The sequence below is a fragment of the Aureobasidium pullulans genome, assembly GCF_000721785.1.
Source record: "Aureobasidium pullulans EXF-150 unplaced genomic scaffold scaffold_3, whole genome shotgun sequence".
NCBI classification, from domain to species: Eukaryota; Fungi; Ascomycota; class Dothideomycetes; order Dothideales; family Saccotheciaceae; genus Aureobasidium; species Aureobasidium pullulans.
Window position 1 is genome coordinate 485074 of NW_021941023.1, and position 19562 is coordinate 504635.

General features: G+C 51.7%; 8 protein-coding genes across 8 annotated transcripts; 3 read left to right on the top strand and 5 right to left on the bottom strand.

Moving 5' to 3' along the window:
• Positions 1–1108: 1108 nt before the first annotated feature.
• M438DRAFT_332054 (uncharacterized protein) lies at positions 1109–1762 on the bottom strand (the record flags this gene model as incomplete). Its single annotated transcript, XM_029903457.1, has 1 exon — positions 1109–1762. The coding sequence occupies one exon, from the start codon at positions 1760–1762 to the stop codon at positions 1109–1111; it is 654 nt and encodes a 217-aa protein (XP_029763738.1).
• Positions 1763–3060: 1298 nt separating this feature from the next.
• Positions 3061–4560, top strand: M438DRAFT_342706 (toxin biosynthesis protein-like protein). The gene is made up of 3 exons (XM_029904821.1): positions 3061–3272; positions 3325–3463; positions 3511–4560. Exons 1-3 carry the CDS (start codon positions 3078–3080, stop codon positions 4509–4511), a joined length of 1335 nt encoding a protein of 444 aa, XP_029763739.1. The 5' UTR covers positions 3061–3077; the 3' UTR covers positions 4512–4560.
• A 212-nt stretch (positions 4561–4772) lies between these two features.
• Positions 4773–7476, top strand: M438DRAFT_312244 (uncharacterized protein). Its single transcript, XM_029902510.1, has 2 exons — positions 4773–4931; positions 4987–7476. The coding sequence occupies exons 1-2, from the start codon at positions 4824–4826 to the stop codon at positions 7210–7212; spliced, it is 2334 nt and encodes a 777-aa protein (XP_029763740.1). The 5' UTR covers positions 4773–4823; the 3' UTR covers positions 7213–7476.
• A 433-nt stretch (positions 7477–7909) lies between these two features.
• M438DRAFT_371941 (glycine cleavage system T protein) lies at positions 7910–9145 on the bottom strand (the record flags this gene model as incomplete). The annotated part of the gene is made up of 2 exons (XM_029908313.1): positions 7910–8954; positions 9036–9145. The coding sequence occupies 2 exons, from the start codon at positions 9143–9145 to the stop codon at positions 7910–7912; spliced, it is 1155 nt and encodes a 384-aa protein (XP_029763741.1).
• A 735-nt stretch (positions 9146–9880) lies between these two features.
• M438DRAFT_332059 (adenylylsulfate kinase) lies at positions 9881–10614 on the top strand (the record flags this gene model as incomplete). Its single annotated transcript, XM_029903458.1, has 3 exons — positions 9881–9894; positions 9935–10187; positions 10252–10614. The coding sequence occupies 3 exons, from the start codon at positions 9881–9883 to the stop codon at positions 10612–10614; spliced, it is 630 nt and encodes a 209-aa protein (XP_029763742.1).
• A 238-nt stretch (positions 10615–10852) lies between these two features.
• M438DRAFT_266899 (ATPase, V1 complex, subunit C) lies at positions 10853–12146 on the bottom strand (the record flags this gene model as incomplete). Its single annotated transcript, XM_029900142.1, has 3 exons — positions 10853–11050; positions 11107–11697; positions 11754–12146. The coding sequence occupies 3 exons, from the start codon at positions 12144–12146 to the stop codon at positions 10853–10855; spliced, it is 1182 nt and encodes a 393-aa protein (XP_029763743.1).
• A 329-nt stretch (positions 12147–12475) lies between these two features.
• On the bottom strand, positions 12476–16641 carry M438DRAFT_127494 (uncharacterized protein). Its single transcript, XM_029898797.1, has one exon. It carries the CDS (start codon positions 16408–16410, stop codon positions 12562–12564), a length of 3849 nt encoding a protein of 1282 aa, XP_029763744.1. The 5' UTR covers positions 16411–16641; the 3' UTR covers positions 12476–12561.
• Positions 16642–16872: 231 nt separating this feature from the next.
• On the bottom strand, positions 16873–18029 carry M438DRAFT_266416 (DNA repair protein rhp51; the record flags this gene model as incomplete). The annotated part of the gene is made up of 3 exons (XM_029900107.1): positions 16873–17700; positions 17747–17881; positions 17934–18029. 3 exons carry the CDS (start codon positions 18027–18029, stop codon positions 16873–16875), a joined length of 1059 nt encoding a protein of 352 aa, XP_029763745.1.
• Positions 18030–19562: the final 1533 nt, after the last annotated feature.

Consider the following 19562-nt stretch of genomic DNA (forward strand, 5'->3'; position numbering starts at 1 on the left):
AGAGAATATGGGAAATGGAGAATAGGCATGCAGGTCTCTATCATCGGGAAATTTGGTGGACAGGTCAAATTTTCGTCTCGAACGCGACATGTCTGTATGATTCTGATATATCATCCCTCAATACATCTACGTCTTTCCAAATTGACATGTCCATATCAAAGCTCTGGTTAAAGTCGTGGTGGCGGCGACGAGCCATACACTAATCTATATCCCCAACACGAAAGTTTCACACTACAGCGACCAGAACGGGCTGGAAATGTTGCCGGCCAGGAATGGATTAAGAACAAGCCCATCGTGAACACAATCCACACACGGTAAGAGGGCGAAAGATCTAGGATACTCGGTATCTTGTTAGAATTTTAAATTCACACACCAAAGCAAATACCGAGGAACCCACCAGCAAGAATTATTCCAAGAGCCAAAAAAAAAAAAAAGATATAAGCACCATGAGCAGGAATCGAACCCGCGACCTCCTCGGATCTAGACTGACACGGCGTTGAGTAACAACGAATGACTGCGCACGTGTTAAGACCACGGGTGTGTTAAACCACTACACTACCACGGCTGTTTTTGCTTATTGAAAGGATCCTGGAATATGTGGTATATAAAGGTTGGGCTGTGACTGAGAGGCAAGAGTGATTGAGTTAGTTGTGACACATATTTGGCAGGTTTCGGCTTTCTATAGGACGTATCAAGGGCAGAACTCCGATTTCCAAGCTTGCCTCGTGAGCTGCGCCTGGTCGATGATACAGCCCTGTCCTGCTTGGTCTTTTGCCGCCGATCTCAACACGATTCGATGTGCAGCCTCTCATTTTCCCAGTGTATCGGCCAAGTAGCTGTCCATGCGAACGAACATTGCCTCTTTGGCTGACTCAACATTCGACATCCACGCGGGTCTGTGAAGTTTTCGTGTCGGCGTGGAATCATAGAATCGTCCGCTGGCAATGCTAAATCAATGTAGGGGAGTGTCGCTCGTCTCTTTTGGTAAATGTTGTTGCATGTTGGTTGTGCTGCCGAGATGTTGTGTGTGTTTCTGCTTTGCGTCTGGATGTGCCTTTTCGTGAACTAAGGTAGGCGATAGCTTCTGATCTCCAATACGCATGCTCCTCTATGCCAGACGTCTGCGTTTATTAGACCAGGTGGCTTGGGCTCCTGGCTTCAACGTATTATCTGCGGAAATCGAGGACGGCACCTGAGGGCTTTGTCGGATAAACAGAAGGACCTCCGGGTGTGCGAGTGGATCCTCCACCTGACCCACGAAAGGCGACTCTGATTGTGACATTTGCGATAGTTCTTCCTTGAGTTGGCGCGATGGTGAGTCCAGATCCTCATCAGATTCCGGCTCAGGCTCAACAGTCTCGCGCCCAAAATATTCAGTGTCGGAAACAGGTGATAGTGGTCGCTCCTCCAACTCCTTGGCCGACTCTGCTACACCTCTGTTGTAATAGGCAATCATCTCGCGCGGTAACTCTTTGCCTTCGCGGTGATATCTGGGCGGAGGTAGCTCATAATCTGAATCTCCATCAGAGTCAGAACCACTCAGGGAAGCACCTGCCTCGATGAGGTCGTCGAGACACTCTGCAAGATGTGGAAAGTTGACGGGATTCAGAGCTCTGTGTTCAGTGATCTGACGGATGTTGGCAGCGGGTCGTAGTCTTGGTCGATAGTCTTTGGAAGGTTGTAAGGGTCGAGGGGACCGTGGTCTCATGAACTCCGCATCAACTGCAGCGGCAACTGCTCTCTGGGCCTCTGTTAGAGACATCCCTAATTGTGTCAGGAAGCTCTTTGGTTGTGATTGGAATTCTTCTTTTTGTGTTTTGTGTGTTGAATCTATATCATGATAGTGATACAGAGCATGTATGATTGTTGACGGCCGTATTCGCGTCGAAATTCGACACTACCCAAAACCACAGACGATGTTCGCAAGCCAAAAGTGAGAAGAATAACACGGAAACACTTCGCAGTCAGACCAAGTTGCCGGTGTTTGGCGGTCAGACACGGACAAAAGCCCGGATGTCTTTCTTTACACTAAGCGATGTTTACTTCGTCTACGCTAGCCACAAAGGTCCTACGCTAAACCCAAAACGCGACCATGGATTCAAATGCCCTCAAGGAGACCAAGGACATCATCGATAAGAAGGTTGCCAACAAAGAACAGATCGTTGTCCCTCTGCAATACATCTACTGGAGCGACGGCAAGTCTGAAAAGATTCCTGCACCCATCACCGGTCTGGAAAAGCAAGACCCTAGCCACTATCTTAAGATGCTGAGCGAGACATACTGTAAGGTCGCCGCTCCAATACAATACCCTACCAGCAACTAATGATTTGCAGCTGAGTTGTACGACGTGAACTTGGTATTCACGAGCCTCCCTCCCAACTACACGGTCTGGAAGTCGACAGCGAAGCGTGGCGATGTGTTTCTTTATGGACACGCTCGTGGCAGATACCCCTCAGTCACGCAGTTCTGCCCTCATCTTTGGAGCCTATTGAACAACAATGTGGCCCAATGCAAGTGCAACCCATGCCAAGGTACTGTGAGAGGTATCAAAAAATGAACTTCAAGAAAGACACGGCGGATAAGCACGCAGTGGGCTTGTCAGTCTCACCCCAGAGACTCTGCCCTCAGAATTGCGTACTGTCGAGCGATAGTTGTCAAACTGCAATGTGTTTCTTCAAACACGCGGGATCTCCAGTGAAATGCTCACTCGAGTGGGATCTTACAAGGCGAGCAGTGGGCTCACTTTGTGCATCTTCGCGGCCGGAAAGAAACCAGCTCGTAAGATGGAGACCCAATCTCGTGTCTGAATCCTTCATAGATAGCCCCCAACATCCTCATTTGGTCGGATCAAGGGTCGGATCAAGGGCCGGATGCATTGTGATGGATGGATCGCAGGACAAGTATGGCTGCAGATAGGAGCTTGATGCAAAAGAGAAGGAGACCCAATGCGCTTGGTATGACGATCAACCGACGCCTCGGTAATCTCTGGGGAACCTCGGCCAAACTCTCGAGCGACTCGATCAATAACTCGGCCATCTCCCTGTATCCCATCATAGTCGTTCACATAGACAATCATCATGTCCATTTCAACCTTTAGAATTCAAGAGCATACGTTGCCATGTGCATATATCAGAGAGTACCCGTTCGCGACTGCAGATAGCCAGGAGGACACGCTCCATCTTGCCATCAAGCAGTACACCCCGCTTGACAACTTATCGCCGCAAAAAGGAGATGTCACGATAATTGCTGCACATGCTAATGGCTTCCCAAAGGTAGCTCAGACGTCTCTTAGCCGAAGAAGAGCGCTAACAGAATTTGCTGTAGGAACTGTATGAGCCCATGTGGGATGAGATGCACCAAAGGCTGAAGGCCGAAGGTATCAAGATCCGTAGCATCTGGATTGCGGACGTAGCACATCAAGGTCAATCCAGTGTTCTCAATGAGGACAAACTTGGCAACGATCGTGAGTTGTCTGCATCGTCCTTCCTAACTCAATTCTAACCTCGATAGCATCGTGGTTCGATCATCCTCGCGACTTGTTCTTGATGATCAATCACTTCCGCGAGCAAATGCCTCAGCCATTAGTTGGCGTGGGACACAGCATGGGAGGAGCACATCTGATCACATTGTCACTAATGCACCCTCGTCTGTTGAGCACGTTGGTCTTGATTGACCCCGTGGTTCTAAAGGAGACTGCCCTCAGCAACTACAATCTAGGTCGATTGTCCGCGAGAAGGAGAGACGTATGGCCAAGTCGAACAGCGGCCCGCAAAGCATTCGAGAAATCGCCCATGTTCAAAACCTGGGATCGACGTGTACTGGATCGCTGGATGGATCACGCTCTACGAGACCTGCCAACCAAACTGTACCCGAACATCGCAATATCATCAACACCACCAGCGATAGGTGCAGATGTGTCTGGCAGCACGATGTCACCCAGCAAAACGAGCGAGATCGAAGTCACGCTCAAGACGACAAAACATCAGGAGGTCATGACCTTCATGCGAGGCAACTTCGTGACTCTATCGAATCCTGCTCCTGACACAAATCCAAACCCTTTGACGCACCCAGATGTCGATGTCACTTTGCCACCTGTCTCGCCATTCTATCGGCCAGAGAGCTTCCACCTGTTCAAGCAGTTGCCATACCTCCGACCTTCGGTGCTGTACGTTTTTGGTACAGAGTCAGATCTGTCCACATCCAAATACCGAGCAGACAAATTGGAAGTCACAGGAATGGGTGCAGGAGGTAGCGGAGGTACAGTCAAGGGCCGTGTCCAGGAGTATGTTATGCAAGGTGGCGGACATCTGATGCCGATGGAGCGAGCAGAGGAAACGGCAGATCAGTGCAGTGGATGGCTCTTGCAGGAGTTGAGACGTTGGAAAGACGAGTATACTCAGTTGGAGGCTCTTCGATCAACTACACCCAGAGAGAAGAGGTCGCAGATGTCTGATGGCTTCGTCCAGGCCTTGACCCAGAAGGAGATACTCAAAGCGAAGTCGAAGTTGTAGCTGTAAACAGTCAAGCAGAATTCGAGTTCCGAACAGGATGACGATGACCGGCATTTAGCCGAGAGGGCCGTGCACTCGCGACAGTGGTGGTACGTGCGTGTCTAGCTGAGCTTCTCGGATGGCGATCTGGTTGACATCGCATTAGCTTCCAGTGCAAGACAGCATTCTGAACACCGTGGTACGTGCTCTGGTGTCTCACCGCCTGGTCTTTCAGTCACCGCCTTTGTCGCGAATGGATAGCTAAATTGGTCTCAGAAGCGACAACAAAATCGAAACCACGCTGCCCTCTCCCAGGTGGAGTGTCGCGCAAACATGGGACGTAAGCCGAACGCCTTGATCCTCGAGTTCTTCGAGAGAGGCGCCAAGTTGGCCGACCAGAGCAACAGATACGAACACAGCTGTAAAAGATGCGGCGAGGTGGTGAGTGAGCATGCTCGAGTACTTTGTATGCTGTTGTTGACAAAGACAAACCCAGTTTCCCAAAGGAAGACCCGACAGTTTGACACGCCATTTGTTTGAAAAATGCCCAAACATCACCGACGAGGACCGCTCACGCGCTTTGTGGCAGCCCGCCGACAATTATACCGCCTCGAACAACACAACTCCCCAATCAGATGGAGATCTTCCTCTGATGCCACGCCGTGAACCCTCGGGTCTAGACGCACTTGCCGAAGTCTCGCGTCAACTGCAGGCCAATGGTCAGCACGAAGAGGCTCTGGTAGCCCAACTGAGACAGCACATGGACCAAGAGAAGGACAACGGCCCCTTGATGCACACGGCAAGTGCTGCTACGGATTTGGCCCAGCAGTTGCACCCTAAGAAGTCAAGAAAGCGCAGAGCTGAATCTGACGCTGCTCCACAACGCCAGCACCCGCTGCCACACCCGAATTCACACTTGCATTCACACTTGCATTCGCATCAACATACCCATGCCCATCAACACGTGGATCCGCAACTACAACAGTCCGAAGACTACTCCTCCTTCGTCAATCACATCGAAGACGCCCCTTCTCAGCACTCGCCTCAGCAGTCCCAGTCGTCTCAGCAACACCAACGTCAGCAGTCACAACAGCCTCAGCAGCTTCAAAACACACCACAAGCACAACAGTCTCAGCAGCCACACCTACCCGTACAGCAACCAGCACAGCCATCGCCCCAACAGCCTGTGCAGTCTCCTGCCCAAGTCCATCATCCTTCCCAGCAATCGACTGGCACACAAACACCACAGCCACAAGAAGCCGCTTCGCAGAACTACTCAGAGCCAGCATTCACCGTCAACCATGGCGGTTTCGGTCTGCTGCAACGCGCCAACAAGAACAAGGTGCGCGGCAGATTTACTGAAGAGAGACGCAAGGAAGTTCAGACTGTGCGCAAGAAGGGCGCCTGCCTCCGCTGTCGCATGTTGAAGAAGCCCTGCTCTGAAGGCACTCCCTGCGGCACCTGCCGGAACATCGAGAGTGCCAGACTGTGGAAGAACGCATGCATCCGCTCTCGTATTGCCGAAGAGTTCACTCTCTACTCGTCCTCCTTCTTTCATGCAAAGGACCACCACACCGTCCTCGGTGCCCTCGAAGGCGTCGAGCCCATGCAGCTGCCTGGAAGAATCGAGGTCACCCTCTTTGCCGACACACACATCTATGCCACCTTTCCCGCTCTGATGACACCTCCCACCGCCCCGTCTCTCATCTTTATGCTTAACTACCGTCGAGACCCAGACACGCTGGCTGCCACCTTGGAACGCTACCTGCACATGGTCATCATGCAGTGCATCTCGCGCGAACCCTCGACCTTCATGCGCTCCACTCTCGAAGTTGCTACTGAGCTGAGTGTTGATCACAATGATGTTCTACTTGGCAAGCTGATCAACCTTTGGGCTGCTACAAACATTCTGATCTCGAATGAGCCCATCTGGTCCATCTTCTACGAGCCCAACCACCCTCCAGTCATGGAAGCTGTCCACGGCGAGCACCCCGAGGAAGGCGCATCTGCTTCTTCAGACAAGAACCAGTCGGACCGCAAGGCCTTCTCACAAGACTCCACAGACTACACCGTCATCTACGCGCAGCTGCAGCATGCCGCCGAGCGATACTGCCAGAAGCAAGCAAAGTTCGTCATGAATGAGCTTGAGCGCCGTCTCCTGCAACGTCAACAGTCGTCTTCTTTTCTGACCTTCCTCGCTGCCGTCATCCTGCTCAATTGCGTCGAGCGCATGACTGGTCTCTATCGCTCCTTCGATCCAACCGGATTTTCTTCCAACGACGACATTCACGCTCAGCTGACCACAGACAACAACGAGGATTCCTCTCACCAGCCCGTGGCATCTCCTGGTGAGACCTCCGATCGTCCAGGAGACTGGGCGTTGGAAGAAGCACCCAACCACTTCTGGCCTCAGGGTGAATCCTTCAGCAACCTCGTGCATCTGCTTCTCCGCATGCGCGGTCTTCCTCCTGCCACATTAGTCCGCCACACTGGTAGTCTGGTCGTCATCCCAAGCTCGCACAACAAGGCTTACAGCTCTGAGACCCAAGGCCCCGCTGCCGAGTCGCAGTTGCAGCTCGCGGCCGCCTGGATCGAACGTACCAACGTCTCAGCCTATGATCTTCTCAGAGCCAAGGACAGACCCATATCTGAACTCGGACCCGACCCAAGAACCTGGGATCTGAGATTCATCGCACCTCTGCTGCTGCCGCAGAGTGCCTGATGTGCTCTGTTCTCCTTTGACTTTCTTCTCTTCTCTGTGGATAAGATTGTTGCCTTTACTCAAACGATTCTTTAATTTTGCTTGTTTCTTTCTTTCTGCATGATAGCGCGGCGTTGGCGGTTCTCTTTGCATGATCCTCCTAAATCAGGTGATCCTATAGCTTTTGTTTTTCTGTCATTTTCTCAAATCCTTGTACTCGCCTTAGAAAGCTAGGATGACTGCTTAGTCTTAGCTTTACAAATACAAGTTTATAACCAATGATCGACCTTCTCTTGATATCAAATTCCAGAATTGACATGCGTGTGCACAAAAAGGGAAATCTGTATTTGCATCTTTCTCGACATCCCTGAGCGCAGACTAAGCCCCTAAACCGACATGTAAAAAGACAGGATGATTTTCAACATCCATCGCATATACGGAACCTGTGTTTGACACTGCTCTATAGGAACACGGATTTCCATCTCTCCTGCGGACACTCTAGCTATGAATATAATCATCAAAATGCATGAGTGCTTTGGGAAAAGTGCAACCAGAGAGTGGGGAGCGAAAATCGCTTGCTTGTATTTAGCTGCTTTTGTCCTTTTGTGTTGGACATGTTAAAGTCATCGTTTTCGTGCATCGTCTCAGTGTTGAATTATCTTGCTCAGTCCAACCTCCTTGCTTGCATCCATGAGTGTTTTCTCCGATTTGAAGTAACCTAAGCAGGTGAGATGCCACCCTTCCAGTACTTGCTAGGCACAAATGGCATCTTTGTGACTGTAGCCTTTCTCGTCTTTCCTCTGACCACGACGCCTAGCTCGGTACCAGACTTGTGTTGACCATCCTTGACATAACCCATGGCGATGTTCTTCTTCAGTGTGGGCGAAGGACATCCACTCGTGACTGCACCGATGACTTGACCTTCAGCATCCACGATCTGTGCACCCTCGCGTGCGGGGGCGCCTTCGACGAGCAATCCTACGCGACGACGGGAAACGCCCTTGCCACCTTTGCTGACAGGGACCAATTGAGGGAGGATGACCTCTGCACCATTGAACTCATTGCGAGGAGCCGAACGACGTGCTTTTGCTACGATCCAGCCGAGAGCGCCCTCCACTGGTGTTGTGCTGTCGTCGAGATCATGGCCGTAAAGACACATGCCTGCTTCCAGTCTGAGCGAATCTCTGGCGCCCAGGCCTGCGAGTCTCAGCTTCTCGGGTCCGCCAGCTGTGAGCAGCAATTCTGTGACTGCGACAGTGTCTTCGGGTGCAACGGAAATCTCGAAGCCATCTTCACCTGTGTATCCACCGCGAGAGGCAAGAACTGGCTTGGAAGTCTCGCCGGACGCAAATCTGAGGGTGAGGAATCGGGAGCTACCGAAGTAGAGGGACTTGAGGTCAATATCATCGGAGGAAGGGGCGAGTACAGATTGAAGAATGTCGGCGGCCAGAGGTCCTTGCAGAGCTACCAGTCCTTGGTTCTTGAGTTCGTACTTGTCTACGCGAGGCTGGTTTGCGTTGTTCCAGGCGTCCAAGTTTGAGGTCAGGAAAGCGGCGTCCTTCTCTCTGCAACCGGCGTTGGTGACGACGTAGAACTTGTCCTCAGTCAGGCGGGTGATGATGGTGTCGTCCACGATACCTCCAGTCTGGGGGTGCAGCAATGCTGAAAGGGTAGATTGATGAGGTGGTAGTGCTTGCAGATCTGCTGGTGTGATCTTCTCGAGAAATGCAGTTGCTCCGGGTCCAGTGAAGTGATATTGAACCCTGAAGGAAGGAACGTTGTGTTGGTCAAGGCGTTTCAAAGAGGATCGACTACAACTTAATAACAGGGGAAGCCGAACTTACATGTGGCTGACATCGAATAAACTAGCCTTCTCTCTCGTCCACTTGTGCGATTCACCAACGCCCAAATCGCTGTATTGAACGGGCATCATGAATCCTCCAAAGGGGACCATCTTGGCTCCCTTGGAAACATGAAGATCGTAAAGACCTGTCTTAGAGTTGGCTTGTTCAGTCGACGAGGCGTAGCATCGTACTGCTGCTGGTGTGACACACTGCGATCTACTAGGCAACTGAGTCAATCTCGCAGCTGGCGCATGAGTGCCAATGTGTGTTCGGCGGACAGCATTAGGACCGCAAGCACGGAGCAAAGGGGTCGCTGCTTTGATAGAAGAACGCATAGCAGACATGGTCGAGGAAGTGACTGAGTAGGTCCAGTGATGGAGAAGCAAAGCGGGCAAATGTGAATGGAAATTGACGAAACTGTGAACGTCTCTTGTACAAGCAAATGTTCCGATTGAACTATGGATATTATGGATCGAGTCAACAGACAGACTTTGACAAGTAATCGATAAGAGTGAGGCTCTCGGAAGGATGCACCACATAGGTTCGTGTAACCGCGCCCGCATAGGAAGGAGCTTCCCCCGACCTTCGCCGACGGTAACCCCGAGGGGCAGGTTAGCTCGACCCGGACCGACCCGCTCGAGTCGACGAGTCAAAGAAGAGGCTCTTGCCCAGTGAGCGCTGTGGCGTGGCTTGGTGTTGACGTGCTGGCGGTGTCGGTGGGGAGGACTACGCAATCGGACAATCTCAACTGCCCCTCCGAATCTTGCATACAGGAACCATCTTTTTTCCCCTCCTTCAACCCCTCCATATTTCACCACATAATCTCAAAAATGTCTACGTAAGTTATGCCTTCGATCAGGTATCTTTATGCAGTATTTCTGACGTGAATTGAACAATAGCAACATCACCTGGCACGCTGGTCTTACCCGCAAGGAGCGTAGCGAGCTCCGCAAGCAGCAGGGTGCTACCATCTGGTTCACCGGTCTCTCCGCCTCTGGCAAGTCGACCATTGCCACTGCTCTTGAGCAGCACCTTCTCCAGCAGGGTCTTGCTGCCTACCGTCTTGACGGTGACAATGTCCGTTTCGGTCTCAACAAGGACCTTGGCTTCGACGAGAAGAGCCGTAACGAGAACATCCGCCGTATCGCAGAGGTATGTTTCCTTCTCTTGTAATTCATTGATATATGAATTGAATCCTGACTGTTTATCTGTATAGGTCGCCAAGCTCTTCGCCGACTCATCCTGCCTCGCCCTGACCTCCTTCATCTCTCCCTACAAGGCCGACCGTCAGACCGCCCGTGCTCTCCACGAGCAGGCCGCCAACACCGACACCCCCCTCCCCTTCATCGAGGTCTACGTTGACATTTCCGTTGAGGAGGCCGAGAAGCGTGACCCCAAGGGTCTCTACAAGAAGGCCCGCGCCGGCGAGATCAAGGACTTCACCGGCATCAGCGCTCCTTACGAGGCCCCCGAGAAGCCCGAGATCCACATTGACTCGGCAAACACCAGCGTCGAGGAGGCTGTTGTCATCATCACCAAGTACCTCGAGAAGGAGGGTCTCCTGAAGCAGGCTGCTTAAATGTTCTTGATACCCATATTGTCGGTTTCTACATTACCAATCGCATATAACGTCTTCATGTACTGTACCTATCTCAAAAAGTAGACGACGAACCTGACTAAGTTCTTTTTTTTTTGTATGGACAACCTGCGAAATTTGGCTGGGTATAGAGTGTCTATGGACAGGAAAACAGAAGTGGGAAAGGGAACGCTGGCCGGAATGACTAAGGCAGGAAGGAGTATAGTTCAATATGCTGTGCTCATGCAATCTCGAACTGATAGAAGACGAATGCGCTGTAGTCCTCACCAGCATGACCAGTTGCTTGCAGGTCGTTGGCCACTTGAGCATCGTCCTTGGTGACTCTGCCCTTCTTGTCGCGACCGAAAGCGTTTCCGCCAAGGTGTGAGTAGGCGCCATCGAGGTTCTTCTTGGCCTTCTCGACCAACTTCTTGTCCGTCTAGTTTTCAAATTAGCATTTATGTATATGTCAAGGATGGCGTTGCATCTTCTTACCTTGACAAGACCACAGACGAAGCTCAGAGGAAGACCGTAGCGCAGGACCGTCTCAACAAAGACACGCAGAGCAAGGACGTGAATCCAGGCCATGACAGCATCACTGTAGCCAGTGCGACCGAGACGGAGAGCCTCACCCCAGACACGACGCTCGTCCTTCTCAAGCTTCTGTTGCTCACGCTCCTCTGCTTCGCGTCCACCCTCGTTGAACTTCCACTCACGCGGTGTCCAGCGTCTTTCGCGCACCTTGTGGACGAACTCAGCACTGTGCTTCTTGAAGACCGTGACAGCGAACAGGCTGAACTCGTCATCCTTGGCCAGTTCAACTGACGAGCGGGGCACGACCATAGGGCACAGAGATTCATAGCTCTGTAGGTAATCCTTGACCTGGTTCTTGGGGACGGCGATCAAGTGTTGTTGAAGGTATTCCGAAGCGTCGGGTGCGAGGAGCTTGTCCGGGTTGACGATAGACGTCAGCGACTTTTGAGAAAGGTTTCCGGTGCGCGAGCGCAGGGCCGAGGCCAGCGAGGTCTTTGCAGAGTTGTACTGGTTGAACTTGGTCTTGACGTCGTTGTCTATGCTGGCGATATCCTGTAGTGCTCCAATTAGATAATGCGACTACTTCAATGAAGAAAGAGGGTACCCACCTTCTGGAGCATGTCGACCAGCTCCGAGATGGGCTTCTCGGCGCGGTACTTGACCTTGTTCCATTGGAAGCTCTGCAGGTAGTGGTCGACGGGCTTGTCGTTGACGTTCTTCTGGTCGGCGATCTTGTCCTCGTCGCCCTCAAGGATGTTCTTCAGCGAGTCGGCCACCTTTTCCACAACACCCTTGCATCCTTGTTCCAGCTTCTGCAGGTCGTCGGCCTGCTGTACCAGCGCATCCAGAGTACCAATCTTGAACGACGGGATGCTGAATGGGTACGTCGTGCCGTTGTCGGTGGACACGACGGATCTCAACGCCGTGAGCGCTTCGTCGCGGTCATTTGATTGTGAGATGGACGTCGGCAGCGACACGAGAAAGAAGGTCGATTTCGACATTGTTGTTCGTTGCTTGATTTCTGGCCAACTCAATGCCTGTCGTTGTTGCCCAGTGATGTGACCGACCTCCGCCAATCTCACCCTCGGCCGCTTCGGCACAGCCCTAACGCCCTTCGTCATAGCTTGTTCTTTCCTCTCTCTCCAGCTGCCATAAGTTGAGCACTGCTGCCAGTAATTCCGTTTGCTTGATCGATACGTGCCACTTGACGGGATATCGAAGGGTAATGGTGGTTCGGCAAACATGCAGACCTTTCTTGATACAGCTGCAACTATCTTTACATTTACTATACGCCATAAACTCCTGCGCTATGCCTGATTTCCTGCCCATTTCTGTTTTATCACCTCCCGACCCTTTTGATCTTGTCGCTTGCATGGTGACCTGGTGAAAGTGAAGCACTATCATAAAAAACATCCCTTAGAACATGTCCATCTCGTCTCCTGCAGTTAGTGCGAATCTGCCTTGCTGCATCTCGCTTCTGCGGTCCAACTCTGCCTGGTACTCCTTGCGCACATCCTCCAACGTGACAATCCTGCGTTTCTTGCTATGGCTGGCCGATACAACCTTGCCACGCTGATACTCCTCCTCGATTCTCTCTGCAAGGATCCATCCCTCGTCTTTGCCACAGCAGGCGAGCGTGTTGATGAGGACCAAATACGCCTCCACCAGAGTTTCATCATCAGGCTCAAATACCTTAGCGGTGCTATGTCTAAGACGTTGTAGACGCTCGAAGAGTATCTCAGCTGCTCCACGGAAATCGTTGTTATGGATGCGCCACGTGTACATGACCTGATGGTACTGGGGTTGTCCTGGTGTTGGGGTAGGCGAGAATGAAAGGTGCTTGCGTGATAAAGTCAGTAGAATGTCATCCACTTCGGGAAGGAGATATTCTGGGAATGGCAGAGATAGAAGCGTGCTCATCTTGTTGGTTGAGATGAGAGATTGCAGAAGAGCTTGGAGTGAGGTCTTGCGTAGCACAGGATTACCAAAGACAAGCAAAGCATCAAACGCAGGCTTGTACCGGCAGATCTGCAGCGAGGCGTTGAAAACGCGCGTCAGGATGTCCTCCTTTATTTCGCGCACACGCAACAGCTTGATTTCCTCCATAGCCAAGTTAACTCTGGTGGCTGCCGGGCTACCATGCATGCCCTGCTTGCGAGTGTCCAGGTCGATCAGTGAGTTATCATCGAAGTTTTCAAAGTTCACTGCAAACTCTTGCGCCGCGAGCGAAGCGAAGTCAGCTGTGTATGCATGTAATCTGCTACGCTCGAAGAGGTATGATATGTGCAGATAGTAGCGAGGCAGTCCATCGCTGAAGAAGTTCCGCGCTTGCAGATCGATCAAGTTGGATGTGTCCAGAGTATCAATGTTAATACTCTTATCAGCGAGAGGCTCGGCTGCTTGTTTGAAGTACTCAGCAGCCACAGCGTATTCTCCGATTGCGAGATTCAGTCTTCCTCGGAGATATGAAGCCCAAGGTCCTTCCGGTACGAATCTCAGAAAGTCTGTGGCCAGATCGTAGTCCTGGTGCTTCAGGAGATTTCCCAAAACATGGGTGACAACACCGTTATAAGCGGTGGAGATGTTGGCTCCATACGTCCATGCGCGACACCAATAAGTAATCAGGGAAGGTAGAGTCGCCGAGGTTGGGAACCGCAAGCTGTGCCAGTCTCCGATGAAGATGCTTTCAAGCACCGTTAAGGTAGGGTGGTACTGAGACTTGTTGGATTTCGAAACAGTGCTGTCGATAGTGTCCTTGGCTTTCTTTGTTGGCTCCTCTCGCACATTGCTGGCAAGCCACAACAAAACGTTGTGTTCCTTGAGCTTAACAATCAGTTGTTCATAAAGTTCGGATGGTCTGAATGCAGGCGATAACTCTTCCGTCTCAAGATCACCAGCCATGAACACAACCAAGGCAAGAAGGTCGAGAATGATATCACGGGTCAGAGAGAGCGTATCCTGAGCGCCACGGATAGTCGCCTTGTCTCCGTAACGGGTGAGCGCTTGGTCCCCATCGGCACCATGCTGTGCTTGAGTGAGACGTTCAATGGCTGAATAGAAGAGCTCATTGTCCAGCTCGCCAAGACCTCCCAGATCTTGCATAGAATCAGTAAGTTGGTTGAAATCTTCATCTGACACTTCGGTGTGAAGAGCACAGATATCGTAGAGCTGTCTTAAGTCTTCCAGGTGCTTATCCTGAGTACCGTTTGGTGTTGTGTCGTCAGATCCAATTCTGAGAGCATCTGCTGCGCTCGCCGTCACAAATAGCGCCTGGAAATCTGATGACAGGCCCCTCCTGAATAGTCTTGCGCCTGCGAGAAGACGGCCAACGTGCACACTATACTCGTCGATCAAATGGTCCGCCAGAGGCATCGAATTGACGATGGAGTGATCTTCTTGAGTAAGGAAAACATCCTCATTGAGATTCATAATCTCAACTTCGCTGCATTGCCTCACAGGGCCAACCTGATCCGCCCTGACCGACCATGCTAGATCGGTCTCTGTGTCGAACGCCAGAGATAGGGAATCGCCACGTCGTGTATGAAGGTGCCGAACGAGGCCAAAGAAGACATGCCACTGCGAAGCGATCTCTGACTGGTACTTGTCAAAGTCTAGATGGCCTTCGGGTGTCTGGTCAACACTGATTTTGGCAGCAATAGCATCACAGATTCTCCCTTTGAGTGGACTTTCCTTGAGCGACCGCGATGGTTCAGAGGAGAGTTTCAGGCCTTTTTTGTAGATGTGCAAGGCGCTTTCGAGCATAGGCACACTAAATCTGCCAGGATAGAAGAGAAAGTCGAGCCATCTGTCGCTAAGGCTGGAACAGTCTTCTACGGCAAGTTGAATATCCGCATCACCGGGAAAGGAGGGGTCATTCATCAAAGACTCGATGGTAAGTGAGCCATCGTCGACAAAGGCCCAGTTGTTGCGCCACGCGTCCTCGAGATCCTCAGAGTCGGCAAGAAGGTCGAAGGTGAGGGTGAATATCTTACAAATGGCACCAGATCTGACTCTGATCCAAAGTTGAGTGTTGCGCCAGCCCTTTGAAGGACGAACATGGTACTCGACAAGCTGCCAGGCATTTGTGTTCATCAACTCGTCAAGCGGGGGGATCAGCTTAGTATCCGGTTGGACGTCGCGTATGCCCAGCTCGATGTCATCGGGATCCATGACTGCCCAGAATTTGAACTGATGGTCTTTTGGCGAATTTGTGACAACGTAGTACATGTCACCGTCCGGACTTCCGTCAACTTGATGAAGCTTGAGAAGAGTACCTTGCGCAGGACTCATAAGATACTGTGATTGGGCAGATTGTGTCTCTCTATCATTCTCGTTGAGAAGATCAGTCTGGACCCCAGACTTTCCGGTTTTTGTGTTCCAAGCTTTGAGGGTGTGGTCCAGGCAGACGGTAAAGACGTGGTTCGTGTCAGGCGAAATGGCTATGGCAGCAGCGGTCGAAGGCTCGAGGTCTAAGCCATTGAATCTGATAGTGTTGTGGCCTCTCATAGAGAAGAAAGTTTTGAAGGACGAGCCCCAGCCAGACTCGCCGAACAAAGTCTCATGCCATAGTTCTTGACCTTGGAGTTTTCCTACGTTTCGCGTGAGACGTAGCAAGCCACCGTCACTGAGCGATACAAGCAGTTGTACCGCACTTTCAGCAACGAGCTTGTAGGGGGTGCGGAAGCTGAATGAGGGTGATTGGTAGACTTTGTAACAGCTGGCGGGATCGAATTCGGCGGCCGAAGGGAGTGAGCCGCGCAAGAGGAGGTCTTTGCGCAGGGTGAAGGTGAAAAGCTCGTTGTTGGTCGTCAGGACGAAGACTTCCAAAGCGTCGCGCTCGACAGCATCGGCAAAGGCGACGCCATTGGGTCTGATGGGATTGCTGAAGCTCAGAGCGAAGGTGATGACGCTTTCCTGGGTGTTTCTACGCGCTTGAACAAGGTCGACGCTCTGGATGTGTAGCAGCCTTCCCTCTTCGAGCACGCGCCAGAGGAAGCATCGCGGGTTTCTGTTGTTGCGACGGAAGAAGATTGAGGACTCGGTGGCCAGATGGCGTTTCGCGTAAGCATCTTCGTCTGCGTCGGCAAGAGTTTCGTCGCTCCTTGAACGTTTGCGCGAGAAGAACGAGGACTGGCCCTCTGTCGGGATGTGCAGGGTCGAATTGGAGTAGGTCGGCTCAATGTTCAGACGAGCCTCGGTGTAGACACAAGGCGCCAGTGGAGCCGTCACAGTCAAGGCCATTGTGTCTCCATGTAATCTTGACATGCGGTGGGCGATGGTCGAGGGAGGATGGTCGCGACAGGAAGACGGAAATGTTGCTAATGCGCGTTTGCTGTTTGGGGACCGAGCTGCGACTGTGAAGAACACCAAACTTGGAGCTGCCCCGACTTTTTGCTGCAACTGCTGAACGAAACACGAGTCAAGCAAGCAGCTTCACTACTCCGTATCACTTCGATGCAAGTCTGTCACTTCAAACAGCATTCGAACACGTCTCTGATAGTTCAAAACTTTGTAATATTACTGTCATGTCCATCAAGAAGCTATTCACCGTGACTCCGAGCCACATTTCAGTATCCATCGCTTCATGATGATGCTTGTCCTGCCAACGCCAAGCCAAAAGTGCAAACCATTCCAGCCCTCCTGGTATCTTTAAAAAACGCAAAAGCAAGCTCAAGAGCAAAGTCATCTTCTCGTGTACGCCCCTCCCCTCCATTCTCGTACTATGGTCTAGTTGTTGTCGAGGTCCTTGGGACTTGGGTCGCCAATACCGTCCTCCTTGATGGCGAACATAGCATCGCTCTCAGGCAAGCAAGGACTATCGTAGATCTTGCATATTCTGGTCTCACCACGACCCTTCTTCAGACTGAGACGTGTTGTGCTGGCGTGCGCGATGATGTTGCCACCAATGGGCTTTTTCGGGTCCGGGTTGAACATAGCGCTTGGTCCACCATCTACCTGTGCCACCACCTGGTTGGTAATGAGCACTGCGATACCAAACTCATCGGCTAGACGTTGAAGGGTGCGCATGAACTTGGCCAAGTGCGTCTGTCTTGACGACAACTCACCACGACCAGAGAAATCTGTGCGGTAGAGTGCCGTTGCCGAATCGACGATCAAGAGTGAGAAGCGTGTCTCCGTCATCATCTGTGCTGCCTGGTTGAGGAGATCGAGCTGATGCTCGGAATTGTATGCGCGCGCATATGCGACGTTGTCGAGAACCTCTTCTCCTGATAGCCCATATCTTTGTGCGACTGCGAGGAGACGGACAGGTCTGAATGTTCCCTCGGTGTCGATGTAGAGACACTTTCCCTCACCACCGCCCATGTCGAAGGGCAGCTGACAAGTTACGGCCAGCGTATGACAGAGCTGACTTTTTCCGGTTCTGAACTCGCCAAACACCTCAGTGATAGATCCTGTTTCGATACCACCTGCGAGCAACGTATCAAGCTGCTTGGAACCAGTCGTGATAGAAATGAGTTCGCTACGGCGCGCATGCATCTCGGTTGCGGTGGTGAAGCCCATGGGCACAAGTTTGGCGGCTGTCGACCGTGTTAGCTATTGACTGCAGCAAGGGTATGGGTAACTTGCCCTCTAGAAGGACTTTGGTAGCCTTCTGCTCCGAAACACCCTTGATGCGCTCGAGCACCATTTTCGGCGTGTATGCCACAGCCTCGACGGTGTGGAATCCGCCTTCGATGAACAATTGGATGTCTCTCTTGGTCAAACCGGCCATTCCCTACAGTACGCTTAGTTCATGTCAAGGTGATAATCATGACAATGCGCCATACCTCGAGAGCGGAAAGTGGCGTAGGTGCTCCAGGGCCGCCGGCGGCGCCATCTTCATAGCCTGACTGCGATGCGAGCTCTTGTCCTTCGGCACTCATTGCGTTGTATGTAAGTTGAGAGTTTAACGAATGATTTGCGAGAGCGATTGTCAAAGCAGTAAATATTTCAAGGAGGCGAACGATTTATCATAATAAAGTCATCTTTGAAGGTGGACGCGACTACTTAGCGCGATGGTAGCCTTTCCATGTGGGGGACTTTCGCCACAAAGGCAGGAACGACGTGTCGGCCACGCGGGAAAGGTTGCTGACTCGGCACGAAGGCACGTGACGGCTAAATTGCTTGTATCGGCTTCCATCAAGCTCGACATGCCTTCAAAAAAGCGTCCTTTCAGATATTAATCAGAGGAATCAATTTGTGTGAGGGTTACCTCGACGCGCAAGAACTTCTTACATGTAACCCACTCGATCGAAGGTATCAAAGATCACATAGCATCGATAAAACACTTGACCTGTAGTAATTCCATATCGAGCTGACTCGACCCTGGATCTCTTTCAATATCATCACCGACCATAGGATCCCTCCATTGCAGCACTTCTTGATTTCGACGCATCTCTAGAGTCGTCAACCTGTGGAGAAAACTGAACCAGTGGAGCCGGACGCCGCGGTCCGAATTGCGCAAGTGTGGAGTCCTCGAGCACTCACCAAATCTGTTTGATGAACTCTAGTTTTTTTGACACAGGTTAGGTCTACTCGGGTCTCTATGCCTTCTTGTTGAGTGTCAAGCGCAGGCACGAGCGAAGCCGGACAGATCTGCAGTGCATTGATGACCTGACCTTAGGGGAGAATCGGAATCATTTCAACCAAGCAGATCATGTCCCTCAAAACGGCGAGATGGTTTATTGGCAATATCAATGGACACTTTTGAGTCTTGACGGACGGGATACGGAGTAGTGCCATGCATTCATCTTGACCTCGATCTTGAAGGTTCGTTACTGCACAAGAAGCGGAGCGGCTCTGCTACTCTACATGCGCCGAGGCAAACGCCGGCACATTCGCAGATACTTGCCGTGGTCTACCTCGTTAGATCCCTGATGATTCAACCTCAGCCATTGAAGCTTCCCTTTAGTCAACCTTGAATCAGCTTAACACAAAGAAACCATGGTGGATCTGTAACACGCCTACTTCTCTAGGAAGAACGCCTTTGTGGCGCTCAAAGCCAATTGAAACGCGATGGCGGGGCCACGAAACATCGGTTCGGATCCTGACGACCCAAAGGAACGATCCTGTGTATTGGAAAAGAGGGATCTTTCCACACCTGTCAATCGACTTGATATCCGGACGTGCATCGATTCTGGCACGAGCGACTGCATGTCCAGCTCCACGCGACTCCACCGAAAGGCCCACGTCAAAATCTGCTCGATTCAGAACTCCGCTTGTCGCATCAATGAATAGTTCCTGCATGCTAGAACCAAAGTTGCTGGCGCAATTAAGGCTCGCTGGCGGCGTACTCAATAGGCGAGGTAAAGCGAGGTAAAAATCCTAAGGCTGAATCGGAAACCCGCCAGCCATGCATGTTCTACCCATGGCTTCGGGTCTTGTGGCTGACTACCCTGGATGGCTTCCTTCGAGGG

What these genes read in the sequence shown, in the direction of transcription:
- M438DRAFT_312244 (XM_029902510.1), top strand. Translation starts at nt 4,824, where the DNA reads ATGGGACGTAAGCCGAACGCCTTGATCCTCGAGTTCTTCGAGAGAGGC. An exon ending in GTAAAAGATGCGGCGAGGTG is followed by an intron (nt 4,932 to 4,986) that starts GTGAGTGAGCAT and finishes AGACAAACCCAG; the next exon opens with TTTCCCAAAGGAAGACCCGA.
- M438DRAFT_127494 (XM_029898797.1), bottom strand. Translation starts at nt 16,410, where the DNA reads ATGTCAAGATTACATGGAGACACAATGGCCTTGACTGTGACGGCTCCA.
- M438DRAFT_342706 (XM_029904821.1), top strand. Translation starts at nt 3,078, where the DNA reads ATGTCCATTTCAACCTTTAGAATTCAAGAGCATACGTTGCCATGTGCA. An exon ending in ATGCTAATGGCTTCCCAAAG is followed by an intron (nt 3,273 to 3,324) that starts GTAGCTCAGACG and finishes AATTTGCTGTAG; the next exon opens with GAACTGTATGAGCCCATGTG. An exon ending in GGACAAACTTGGCAACGATC is followed by an intron (nt 3,464 to 3,510) that starts GTGAGTTGTCTG and finishes TAACCTCGATAG; the next exon opens with CATCGTGGTTCGATCATCCT.